Here is a 12,611-nt window from a genome sequence, read left to right as displayed (position 1 = left end):
AGCGCGATTTTTTTTGTTTTCTACGATGTTTCCTAACAGATAGGGCGTGCGTTCGCGGCGGACCAGCTTTAACAGCTGATGCATGCAGACCGGCGATGCTTCAATGCTGGCAGTGCCGGAGTACACATCTTGGTCTCCGTGCCATCGTCGATGGCGGTTGACGGGTGATCGGCCAAGAAAGAGTGAATGTGCGGCACAGAGGGTACTGGGACGGACGAGTCAAAACAAGGTGAAAGAAGGAGTGGTTCTTTGGTCGGTCCGGATTGTTGGAGTCCGACGTGGCAGGCATTCAAACTCCCCCAGACACCCAGTTTGGTTTCAGTATGTGAAAATTCAGACATTCCAACCAGTTTGAATATTTTTATTTGAAATGAGAGTTGGATGACTAAATATGACCGGTCCAAATATTTGCGCACAGAATTGATGCTCGAAGTTGGAGTTTGCCCTTTCGTTCCTCCCTCAAAGTTGGATTATTTATAAATTGGCCCCCCTCCCTCTCTCTCTCCCCGGAAAAAAAAAAGAGAAACAGAAACAAACCCGAGCTCCCGCCCGCCTGCGAAACATGTCTCCTTCTTCCACCCCTCCGGCGGCCGGTGCCGGGGCCAGACGCCGGCGGCGATTCACTGAGACGCCTCGCTCCGGCGTAGAGGAGGAGGATCCCACCTCCACCGTCACGGACGTCTCCCCCGCGTCGACCGGCTCCGAGTCGCCGTCCTCCAACTCCAAGGACACCCGCGCGGCCGATGGCGATCAGCACGGTGTCGCCGCCGCTGACGTCTGCGTCTTATCCACGCCGACCCGCTCCATCTTCAGGACACCGTCTGCAATTATCCGTTCCTATGCGCCGGTGGCGGTGAGTGCTCTTTCTTCTTTCTTGGCCTCCCTTCTTGGATTCAAGATTCAAGAACCTGCATTTTGATATCAAGAACCTTCCAGACCTCGGCTAGGGCGCCCTTCCCGCTCTCCGGCGACCCAGGAGTTCGCTCGCAGCTCACTGAAGCCCCCCAGATTTCTTCTCCGTCGGCACCCCGCTGTGAAGAGACGCGGACGCCGACCCCCGTGCCTCTCACCGGCAACGCCTCTCAGGCTCAGGTACGCCGTACGCGACCTTTTGGAAAGCTCTTTCCGGTGATCATGGTTCGTCTGTGGGACGGGGTGTCGCCGTGTCGGGCGCTTTTCTTTCTAGCTTCGAGTGTAATTCTTGCGTCGCGCGGCACGGGCGCCGGCCGTGCGCCATGGAGATCGGCGGCGGGGGCTCGGGCTGGGAAAAGGAGACGGTGGGAGAGGAGCTGCAGGCAGGTGGCAGGTGCTGTTCTGGCGGCGGCGGCGGCATGGAGGCGATGTCGACGGGCCATGTCGTGGCGCAGCTCGGCTCGGCGTCTGGGACCTGGCAATGGCGTGTGCACGGCTCGGCCGTGGCGCACGCAACAGCCGTGTCAGAGCATGGGGAACAGTTGAGCGATCAAATTTTGTGTCAAGAAGGCTTAGTTGAGCGATCGGTGTTTTGCGAAAAGATTACTGAATACTAGACGATTTTTTGCAAGAAAAACAGAACATGGTAGTTCTTTGATCGAGAGTCCACAAATGTGGTATGTTTTTTTTAGTTTACTCCATAAATAAGATGATTCGACTTTTGGCTAAAAACAGAACAGGCTTGGCAACATTTTATTCAATTGCTTCACTTGGATTAAAATCAAACAAGGTAGAGCTAGTGCAGTTTGATTTAATTAATTGCCTGAGTTTATTTTTGTAGGACTTGGTTTGGTATTATAGATTTCTGTTGTGTTCCTTGGGTGAGTGTAAGATAAAGAAAGATATTTCAGCTTATTTTTTCTCAGCAATATGTTTTTGTCCCTGCATGACTAGTGTAAGATAGAGAAAGATGTTTCAGCTTATGTTTTTCTCGAATGTATGATGAAATACAGCTATTCTGAAATTTGTATACTGTTTTCACGAAAAATTTGCAGGTTGGCGCGTCCTCGAGCGGCCGGTGGGGGCAGGTTCCGCGCTGCACCATCTGTCGTCTGAGCGTTGCGGGTAGGGTGATGACATGCTGCGAGGCGTTGCTGTGCGTCGGCTGCGCAGCCAGCACCTCCTGTGGTTGTCCCCGGAGGCTCGCCGGGTTCGGCGGCCCGGTTCCCTTACTCCCAAGGTATGTGATACCAGATGATCACATCGTCGAGTTTCCAGTGCTCCTCCCACGCGCACGATGGGAGCTATTTCATACACGGAGGAGTACTGGAGGAGGGTCCATCTTCTACTCCTACTTCAGCATGGAGGACGCCTTCCACCGGCGCCAGGCCGGCGTCCTTTACCAGATCCACGAGTACGTTGTGGTCGGGCGTCGATGGACGCAGTTCGTTTGTAGGTTTGTTGAGGTTCAGGGGTTGGGCTTACTGCTGCGCTTCGCTATCCCTCCCATGACGCCCATGGATATCGAGTTCCTGCTGGAGGTATTGGACAGGTATCGGCAGCTACATGATGAGTGATACCTGTCCCACCAAATGATCCATGTTTAGCTCTCGCAACTTGTGTCACTCTCTAACAACTCAGTTATGTGATCGCTGCACATTCGGCAGTTTTTCCTATTGTTGCTGTTGTTGAAATCGTCCTGCTTGTAGTACTGTATATTGTTGTTATCGTCCATAGGATTGACAAATTCAAAATTTTGGCATATGTCTATACTGACTGCAGTTGGGATTTACTGTGGTTTATACTTTATACATACACACATGCAAGCATATCTATCTCCAGTGCATGATATCTCCATTTCTAGTCGAGGTTAGACCCGACTGCGAATTTTGCTTGAGGTCAGTTTATAAATGACTCAGCAGGGATGGCTGAATAGCAAGCATTAGAAAACAATAATGAAACATTACAATAATAAGGAATTTAAGAATTGAAAATCAGAGTGAATGAACCATCCATTGTTTGAGAACTAGCAACATTGGATCTTAAAAAGGATCGCAGTCGCCACTAGTCACCTCTCCTGGAATGGGTAAACTAAGTATGTTCGCGGGCATGCTTGTGAAGGTCCCTGGTCAAATCCACTCAAGCTTTTGCTGCTTCAATTCAGAAGAGTTAGTAACCAGTTGAGCAAATGGAGGAGAATAGAGCATTACAGTAAGGAAACTGAGATGCCTAACGATATAAATAAGAAAGAGCAAACCATACTTGACAACTTGACAAGATCTGTACCAACTGCATTCACAATTACTTGTTCAAATTTGTCCAACACATTATGTTCCGTCAACTTCCCGGCGATAGAAAACAAATAACTAACGGCATACAAAAATCACACTTAGTGAATCAAAATCACATGCTAGTTGATTCCAGGAAACCACATGTTTGATTCAAAGTAATCAAACAAACCTATTGCTTACAGCATTAACCAGAATGCAAATAATACACTTTGGAAGGCATCGAACACATACACCTTGGACTCTTCGAACGGGAGTGTGAACGATTCCTTCTGTGGTCATCTCTATCGAGGTTTCTTCTGCATTATCACTGCATACATCAGATTTTTTTAATAGAGGAAGCAGCATAACATATTTTCTGCTTTGCAAAAGGTGCTTCTTTTGATCAACATATACAGAATTGTTTGTACATCAAAACACTTCACAAAAAAATAATTCGTTTGGGTTAAAAAATAATTGATTAAACAAATCAGTTAAGCATATATTATTATGAGCTCATGACTCTATCTACTATTACTATTTTGCGATGCTAAGCGGGGATCACCACTGCATACAGCAACAGCCAACTAGTAAACATCATAGCTAACCCATGGTTATACTAGTTATACACCAGCAAAAATGCCTACATTTACCAGTCCTCTAATTCAATTAAGTGGCTGGGGGTATCCATGAGGTTAAGAGTTGTGTTATTACGTGGAAGTGGAACCAAATATAGTACGTACATTCAATAATTTTCTCCGATATAATTCCAAAACTCAACAAACATCTGCTAAATGTAAAGCATGTTGCCAATCTTCAGAAGATAAAAAAAGAAGGTGGCCCATTAAGCACAAAGGACGACTGGGTTTCAGCATAATTAACTGGTATTCAGTTCATAACTCAGAATTCACCATACTTAACTAGCACTCAATTCATAACTCAGAATGCTGAAATTGGTTGATGCAACAAAATGCACATATGCATTACAGAAATCTAGACCTGGTACCTTTAAGCATCACGATCACTGCTACAGCGGCGATAGTCATGATCGTCGAACGATCATGGTGCTGCCTTCTTTCACGATGCACTCGATGATGGCGACCATGGTATCGGTTCCGTTCACTCTCCCTGTCCTGGTACCTCTCCCTATCTCTCCCATGGCGCCGCCTTACACACTTCCTGAGTTCCTGTGCTTGCCATCGTAGCGTTCTCTATCCCTGTCTCTAGACTTTGAGGTCCCGTCGCGCGCTGTGAGGCTGTGCATCGTGCTGGAACAGAAAACAAGTTCCTCTGTCAGATGGATTTAAAAAATTCAGGGATTCCTAGTAAGATAGGCAGCAGTTGCTACTTTAGAATCATCAAGCCTACTACTCAGAACCAGCACCAGATAATCTGAGACATGAATCAATCACAATCAGCAGGGAACTTCCGATCAGCTTTGGCACCCAGAGAATTTTATTAGCTACAAAGTAGGACGATTGCCGGGGGGGATCGAGCGAAACTAGGGGTCAGAGTGAGACGCGAGCGCACCTGCAGGCAGCGCTTGTCCGGCGGAGATCAACCCACAGCCCGTCCGGTCCGGGGACCTCGATCGCCTCAGCCGCCGCGCCAGGAACGGACGGGACGAGCTCGTGGGAGAGAGCTCTCCGCCTGCGTCGTTCCCGAACGGGAGAACGCGGAGGATCGTCTCTTTGGTTGGGTGGAGCTCACCTAGCCGCGCCGCCGTTCTCCTCTCGCCGCCGCTCTCTGGCTCTGGTTTGGCCGGTGTGACTGTGACTGGGGGAGGCGAGAGGAGGAGGCCGGGCCGGGCCGGTTCGGATTTCGTTTCGTTTGGACTTGACTTGGGCCCGACGAGTCCTAGAAAGAGGGCGCTGGGTGAGCCCTAGGTGCAACTGCTTCAACAACATACCTGGCAATTTTATCCCTTCTCAAACAAAACAAAAAAAACCTTGGCAATTGGATGCTCAAAAAACAACAAACGTACTTGGCAATTTGTACTGCTAAAAGAAAACCTGGCAATTTGTACCCCTCAAACAAAAAAACTGGCAATTTGTTTCAAAGTTGTATTCAAAGTTGCGGCCCAACGCTTCAGAGTACGTCTTTGCCCTGGATGGTAATTATCTGCCTTGACAAAGTCGCAACCCAGCGCTTCGGCAAGCATCGTTACCACGGTCCTCTCACGGAAGAACTGCATTGAAAATTAATTTTCTTTTCAGAAGCGCCACTAGCGCAACCTCAAAGGAAGAGGAGAGCAGCTGCTGCTCCGTGAAAAAGCGAGATCCTTCATGTTATTGAGAGAGGAGCAATCAGGGAGAATTGATGGGACCAGGAGGGAGGACTTTTTAGGATAAACCATGTGATTTTTCGTAGACGCTCTCCAACCTTGCAACCACATAGGGTAGGTGATTCGAGAAGGTGGAATTAGCAAATTCATAACGAGAAGGTGGAGAAGATGCAAGGCGATGGAGTAGTTGATGGGAGAAAATCACAGATGAGAGAGGGACAACGGCAAGAAGTTTCTAAGGGCAAGGAGATCGCCTACTTTGTGAAGATCTACCCCAAGTATGGCTAGTCCTTCGTGGACGTGAGTTAGGCAAGGTTGCTTTTTTGTGGATCCTTTGTGGGTGGAGCCCTCCATGGAATCTTACAACGGTTATCCTTGAGATCATTAATCCTTGAGATTGAAGCCTCCATCAACGTGGACATACATGGCACCACCTATTGGAATCACGAGTCAAAATTTGCCGTGTCACCATAGCGTTTGCATATCTCCACACACATCATTTTCTTACAATCACTTGTATTGTATTTACTTTTCGTTGCCTACGATTAGGGTGTTACTAGACTTGCTTTGCCAAGAACTAAAATTGGGGAAAAAGTAGTTTTTATTTGGAAAGTAGTCTAATCACGCACCTCTAGACATACTTTCATTCCTACACTTTTCCAATGCCCTTGTCGTGGGTGCAGATGTCAATCATACTCAATGGTGTTATGTAACTTCAACTCTCTAGCATCGAGAGGCACCCCTCTCGGTTTCGAGACGGTTCCATTTGGCTTCGAAAGCCTTGTGGGTCTCCTCCAAAGCCTTCTCGGCATCAGAGATGCCAGTGAGAGGTGTGTCGAGCAATTTACTACGTGTTGTGATGACACCAACTTCCTAGGTGGGTGCTCCCGACCTACTTGGCGTCACCATGAAAACTCCTTGGTCGAGGGGGCCCATAGAGGCACAGCTTGCAATATCCTCTACCTTGGGGTCAAGGAGAGGTAAGATCGAGTCGACCGTGTCGACTAACTACAAATCTGGTACGCAACCGAGACCTGATCTCAATCCCTAGGGTTTCTCAGGAGACCACCCCACAGACTGGCGGAAGCCATGTCGCATATATGCATGTCATCAAGTTTTTTCGTGAGGGCTCAGAACGAGAAGGTGGAGCAGTGAAGGTGAACTGCTTGTCCGCATCACCAGTGAAGTCCAGGGTTTCGAAGTGAAAGCTTTGGGCTGGAACAAACTCGATGAAGAGTAGATCAGAAGGCATCATGCGCAACCCCTGCCTGATGCGTCAACTGTCGTGGTTCCCGACAATATCTATCTAAGCGTAGTGCATGCATTGGAGATTTGAATGGTGCACACGAGGAAATTTACACAGGTTCGGCCTCCTCAATGCGCTCATGCCCCTCTCTCTCTCATGAGAGGAATCAAGTCACAATTTATTTAAGTGTTATATTTAGGGGATATGTTAGTTTTCATCCCAACAATACACATAAATTATAGGGAGTTAAGTTTAGGAAGAGCTAAAGATGCTCTAGTAACATATTACATGAATACCGGATTAGCTAGTAAAATAAAATTATTGAACAAAAATTAGTATTTTTATTGAAAATCTACAAAATGTTCAAATTATAGTTGTAGTGCATGGAAAAGGAGAAAAGGGTAAAAAGTGAGGAACTCACTTGGATACGTTTCGAAAAACTTTATTTCAAACTAACCTGCTCATGATTAATGGGGTTGCTATTGTGTTGGTACCAAAATTGTGATTCTATTGATATCAAAGTTACCTGTGGCAGCTTTGGTATCAATAGAGTGCCAACTTTGTAAATCTGACGGTTAGTTTGAGATGGATTCTTTTCATCGAACATACACATAAAAGATTAATTCTCACCGAAACAAAACCGTCCTTCAAGACAAAAGTATATTATATTCATAATTTGAGAGATCAAATGTCTTAAAAAATTTAAAATACGATTTATAGCGTAGATATTAAAATTGTGTTGAATATGTTTATTAGGTTGCAGTTAGACTTGGAGTACGCAAAGGGTTAGGTGTTCGAGTCAGACACGCGTAATCTATAACTATTTTATAAGGTCACCATGGTTAGACAAAATAGATTAGATCATGAGAGGGACGGTTCGCGCGCCCATGGCAGGGATGGTTGGACCGACCATGATGCGATGATCAGAGCGTTGTCTGGTAACCCTCAAGGGCATATCTTTGATCTGTATGGTACATGGGGAGGTGCGCCCGTAATTATGCCTTGAGAATTAGTCACGATGATAAACCTCGTTAACGAATCATCACGTGCCTCGTCTACCTTTTTGCAGTGATCTATTTGCGTATTTTCTAACAGTAGACATCGTCAATCTTTTTTCTCCTGCATACATGCAGGGTGTCATGGTAAAATGCTAGGGAGGGCACAATCGCATCCTATAAACGTTCTTGTTGAACCATTTTGCCTTACAAGATGAGCTTATGTGAAATACTAGCACAGTACCAAATTGATGCATTTGTTGTGATACCATCGGAGCAACAGATTTGTGAACTCTGTTTTCCAAGTGGCATTTCCTCTGCCTCCGAGAATACACATCGTACTAAAGTACTGAGACTAGTTAGAGCATCTTTAATAGATGATGTAGATGCAAAAATAACAACCTTTTTCATCTTCGAGGTTTTAAAAGTCCTCTCCAACAGATAATGCAGATGACAAAAAATAGAGACGTAAAATACAACATCTAAAGATGCAAATTTGCATCTTCATCTACAGAAGATGTAAAAACAGCGGTCGTCCACCAATTGCCCAACTGTCTTCCGTTTGCTTCCGCCCGCCCGACCGCCGCCCTCCCGACGGCTGCCCAACTCCTTCACCCAAATTGTGGCGGCCGCCGCCCGCCTGCCCACCTCCCACCCCGCCACGACTCCGCCTGCCTGTCCCCCGCTGCCTGCCTCGCCGGAGTAGCGACGACTGTCCCCCGCAGCTGCAGATTTGATTTCGGCCGCCGCTTCGAATCGAAGATTCGTCGGATGTTCGGCTGCTGTAATGGCGTGGACGACGCGGTCGGCTTTTCGCTAGCCTCGACCCACCGCCGGAGCTAGGGGAGACACGCACGCCGCCTGCACGCGGCTGCCCGCCTCCGCCGTTCTTCACGTCGCGCGACGCCACCCGCCTACGCGCGGAGCTGCCGCCGTGTTCTTTGCAGGGTGGTGACCGTTCGTAGGTGTTCTACAGCCGTCGCTCGCACAAGCTGCAGCCGAATGGCTGCCCAACCCACCGCCGGCCGATTTCTTCCACCTTGCACGCAAGGTTTTTGAGGAAATTACCCCAAAGTAAAAACCATGCAAACCAGGGGCATACGCGTTATGCTGATGAGAAAAGAGGAGCGAATCAGACATTTCATGAAGGTGTACAACCAAATTAGAGACTCCAATTCACACGATCAACTTCAAAAGGATTTGATGGAGGAGTACTGGAAATGGCATTGTGAAAGAGCCGCATAGTTTCATTATTTGTTTGTTGTATTGTGCAAGAACTTTGTTTTATTTGTGTTGCATTCGATGTTGTGGATTTCATGAATTACGTAATAATTTGATATTATTGGCATGTAAAAAAATAAGTTGTTTTTGGGATGCTTTTATTTCAATTTGTGGGGCTGTACAGCGCCGCTGCCGGCGGCAGGTTTTACATCTCCAATTTGCATCGTCTGTTGGAGTTGCTCTTTTGCATCTCCAATATATATCATCTGTTGGAATTGCCTCTTTCTTGAAAATGTAAAATGTATATTTTAAAGATGTAAATTATACGTCTTCTAGTTTTACATCTTCAAATTTACATCGTCTCAATAACAAGTTTGATGGTAGTTAGACCCTAAGTTGGAAATGCAAGCTGCATGATCACCTCCCTCGTCCTGTGAAATCCCTCGTCGTGGTCCCGATGTTCCAGCTGGTACGCCGACGACGCCGCCTCCCGCTTGCCGATCACCATGTCTCGTCCCCGCTTCACCTGTAGCCACTTATCACCCGCCAACTTCGGGCCGATGTCTTCCTCGTGGAGGCCAATGTTGACGAACAGCCGTGACTCGCTGTTGTGCGGCGGCACGTCGACAAAGCGGTTCATGTCGAACACCTCCTCGGCGGCGCCTTGCTCCGTGTCGTAGGCGTACACCTTGTGCCTGCTCGTCGCCAGCAGGATCTTCTTCTTCACACTGCACAGCGGGACGATCTCCCGCTCCCCGCTCAGCTCGTCCCGGATCGGCCGGGGCAGGCTGCCCACGTCGATGCGGCAGCGCGCAGACCACGATGGCGACGACGGACTCCACGTGACGAGCAGTAGCACGTCGTCGACGAGCCTGTCGTGGACGACGGCGCAGAGGGAGCCGTCGAGGTTGGTGAGGTGCCGGATTCGTGACGCCAGCCGCGGCGGCGTGCGCACCCACCCGAACCGCTCGGCGCCGACGGAGAGCGACAGGATGGGCGCGTCCTGCTGCGGGTCCCAGCTGGCGCTGCCGTCGTCGGCGCAGCCTCGCCGGTGCAGCAGCCAGTAGAGGGATCCGTCGAGGGCCACGGGAGGCCTGCCGTCGACGTAGCACGCAAATCTTGGGGGCGCGTTGCCCCCGGCGCAGCGCCGCCACCGCCACTCGCCGGACGCCGTAAGCGAGCACACCTCGCACTTCTGCTGGCCGAAGATGTTCCTGAAGAGCCTGACCACCTTGTGTTGACCGGTGGCCGGGTCGAAGCCGAGGCCGGTGCTGGAGAGCTCCAGAGGAAACCGTTTGAGCAGCATCAGCTTCGGAACCACCGGTGCTATCTCCTCCGCCGTCTCGCAGGGCGGCAGGGATACATGCTCGCCGGTGGACAGGTTCAAGACGTGGTACTCGGACAACCGGACGTCGAAGACGAGCGTCAGGCCGCGGCACGGCTTGCCGGTCAGTACCAGGTGCTCGCCGGCGAGGTTGCCCACGCTGAGCAGCTTGCGGGCAGCGGCGGCGGGCGGCGCGTCTCCGTCCTCGGGAAGCGAGCAAGCGTAGAAGGACGTGGCGACGCCCTTCTCTGTCGGCGAGAAGAAGACGATCTCGGGGTGGCGCGCGGCGGCTGCTCGGGCGGCGTGCGCGGCGACGAAGTGGCCGGAGGCGAGGGCCGCGTTCCACGCCCGGCAGACAGATCTGCAGCGCACGGCTGCGGCCACCGGCAGGCGCGTGAGGATCTCGTCGACGATCAGCTCTTGGTTCAGCGGCGGGGACGGTTCGCCGTGCGACGGCCTGATCCTGGAAGCTGCCGGCGAGGTTGCCATCGTACGTTTGCACGTACGGCCCGGCCTGGTCGATTGATTGATTGACCGACTTACTATTGTGATTGAGATGATGTGTTGGCGACGGCCGTAGGTATATATACTCCTACCATGAGCGATCAGCGTCTCAAGTCGAACTCGGACTGCAGAACCGTCTCGATTGGAGTTCTTACATGCTGTCGGTTTGGCCACGTCAGCACACCGTTCAAATGTCGGATTAATTTGCACACGTTATTGGTGATCACCACGTACTCCCTCTGCTTTATAGTGATCTAAATATTTTTATATTAGTTTACGGAGGAAGTACGTACGTACAAGAGGCGGTGTAGAGGCAGTAGCGGCACAGGAGTATTCCTGGAATACCAGTGAAGTGTTCTATCAGGTTGATCGTTTTACTCTCGTCCCTGGCTGGAACCCTAGCCGCCGTTAGGAGAGGCCAATCTTCCAGCCCGGTCCTCCGGCGGCTCCCCTCCGGCAGCGACCTCTGTCGTCGGTGGTGAAGGGGTCGTCGGTTCCATGCGTGTGAATCGTTTTACTTACTTGTAGTCTAGGTTTTTAGGTTGTTCATCGTCTTGGTTTCGGCGGCGACTATGAAGGCGCTGAATAAAGATTCTTCGGATCCTTCCCGGACGAGGCCATCGGTCCTATGGTTGGGGGTGGATTTGAAAAGCAGTCTGTTCAAGTAAGAATGGCGTGGCGGCGGTGGCATCCTCTTGATGGACCCGTGTCTTCGGGCTTCGCCGTTGCGACGATGTTTGCTCGAGCGTCGGTGCGGAGCTTGGGAGGTAGTCTAGGAGCGGATGAAGATTGTGGTCTGCATCGATGACATCTAGAAGGCGGAACGCGTGCTGGGTTCGTGGTTCGTGGATGGCAGGTATGGTTTCCTCCTTCGTCGTCTTATTCGTGGTGGGATGCCAGATCTGGGGTTCGATGGCGTGTCCGGGTGTTGCCCCGGTCTGATTCGTTCAATGACAAGGGCTTCAATTTTGATGAGCCACCTTGGAGGTCCGCAAAGCTGCATATCAGCGATGGAGCCGCGTCGAGTTCGGGTGAGGAGGTGATCTGTCATTCTTTTCTTTAGTGGCTGCTGTGGTGGTACCGGAGGCAGGTGACGGGTGTTGGTGCCAAGCTCAGAAATATTCTCTTATCCTTTTAGTTTTGTTATATTTGCCCTTACATGACTTGTACTTTAATCTTTATGATATAAATGAGACACGTATTACCATGAAAAATAATTCCATGGAATACCAAAGAATTTGTGACAAAAAAGGCTATACATGTTATACACCGGAGCCCAATAGAGCAGCCCATTCATTGCCAATCCAGCCATGACAGCCACCAACGAGACGGCAACCATGCAACAGAGTAGGTCTCCGTCTCCCACTCTCCCTCCCTCGATGCCAATCCCCAAACCTAGTTGACTGTTGATGGCCCGATGCCGACAAGCAAGGTCCGTCGGGCGATGAGGGGCCCTCTGCTCCTCTGCTCCTCTCCCTCCCCTTTGGCCCTAGACTCCAGCCTCCGTGGCCGTGGTCCATGCGGGGCTGTGCCGTTGCGGGCCTCCTCCGGCCTCCATCGCTGCGTCAGTCTGTGAGCCGCCAAGCTAGAAGAAGAAGCCATCCAATCTACTCACTATTGCACCAAGGTAATTTTTTTCTATTCATTTAAAAAAAATGTGTAGCTTTTTTCCCACCGCAAATGGGTGCGTACTCAAAGTTGACTTGAACACGACGAGAGGCATGACCAGTGGCGTAAGGCGAGGTTCCGGACAAGCCTCGGTACGAACACATGCCACAGTGACAAAAAGCGCCGACGGCGCTACAGTCCTTTTTTGGATGACGACACGCTATAGTCGATGATCCTATATGGCGCGTAG

The 12,611-nt window shown here is 49.9% G+C and overlaps 1 protein-coding gene and 1 long non-coding RNA gene across 2 annotated transcripts; both read right to left on the bottom strand.

The window, feature by feature from the left end:
• Positions 1 to 3,197: 3,197 nt before the first annotated feature.
• LOC123125469 (uncharacterized) lies at positions 3,198 to 4,986 on the bottom strand. The gene is made up of 3 exons (XR_006461417.1): positions 4,710 to 4,986; positions 4,186 to 4,447; positions 3,198 to 3,510 (listed from the first exon to the last, which is right to left on the bottom strand). It is a non-coding gene; the product is annotated as an uncharacterized lncRNA (long non-coding RNA).
• A 3,422-nt stretch (positions 4,987 to 8,408) lies between these two features.
• Positions 8,409 to 10,786, bottom strand: LOC123125468 (uncharacterized). Its single transcript, XM_044545954.1, has one exon. It carries the CDS (start codon positions 10,736 to 10,738, stop codon positions 9,317 to 9,319), a length of 1,422 nt encoding a protein of 473 aa, XP_044401889.1. The 5' UTR covers positions 10,739 to 10,786; the 3' UTR covers positions 8,409 to 9,316.
• Between the last annotated feature and the right edge of the window lie 1,825 nt (positions 10,787 to 12,611).

Source organism: Triticum aestivum, chromosome 5D (genome assembly GCF_018294505.1).
Source record: "Triticum aestivum cultivar Chinese Spring chromosome 5D, IWGSC CS RefSeq v2.1, whole genome shotgun sequence".
Lineage (NCBI taxonomy): Eukaryota > Viridiplantae > Streptophyta > Magnoliopsida > Poales > Poaceae > Triticum > Triticum aestivum.
Note: the sequence above shows the minus strand (reverse complement) of the source record. Positions and strands in the feature narration are given on the sequence as shown.

What these genes read in the sequence shown, in the direction of transcription:
- LOC123125468 (XM_044545954.1), bottom strand. Translation starts at nt 10,738, where the DNA reads ATGGCAACCTCGCCGGCAGCTTCCAGGATCAGGCCGTCGCACGGCGAA.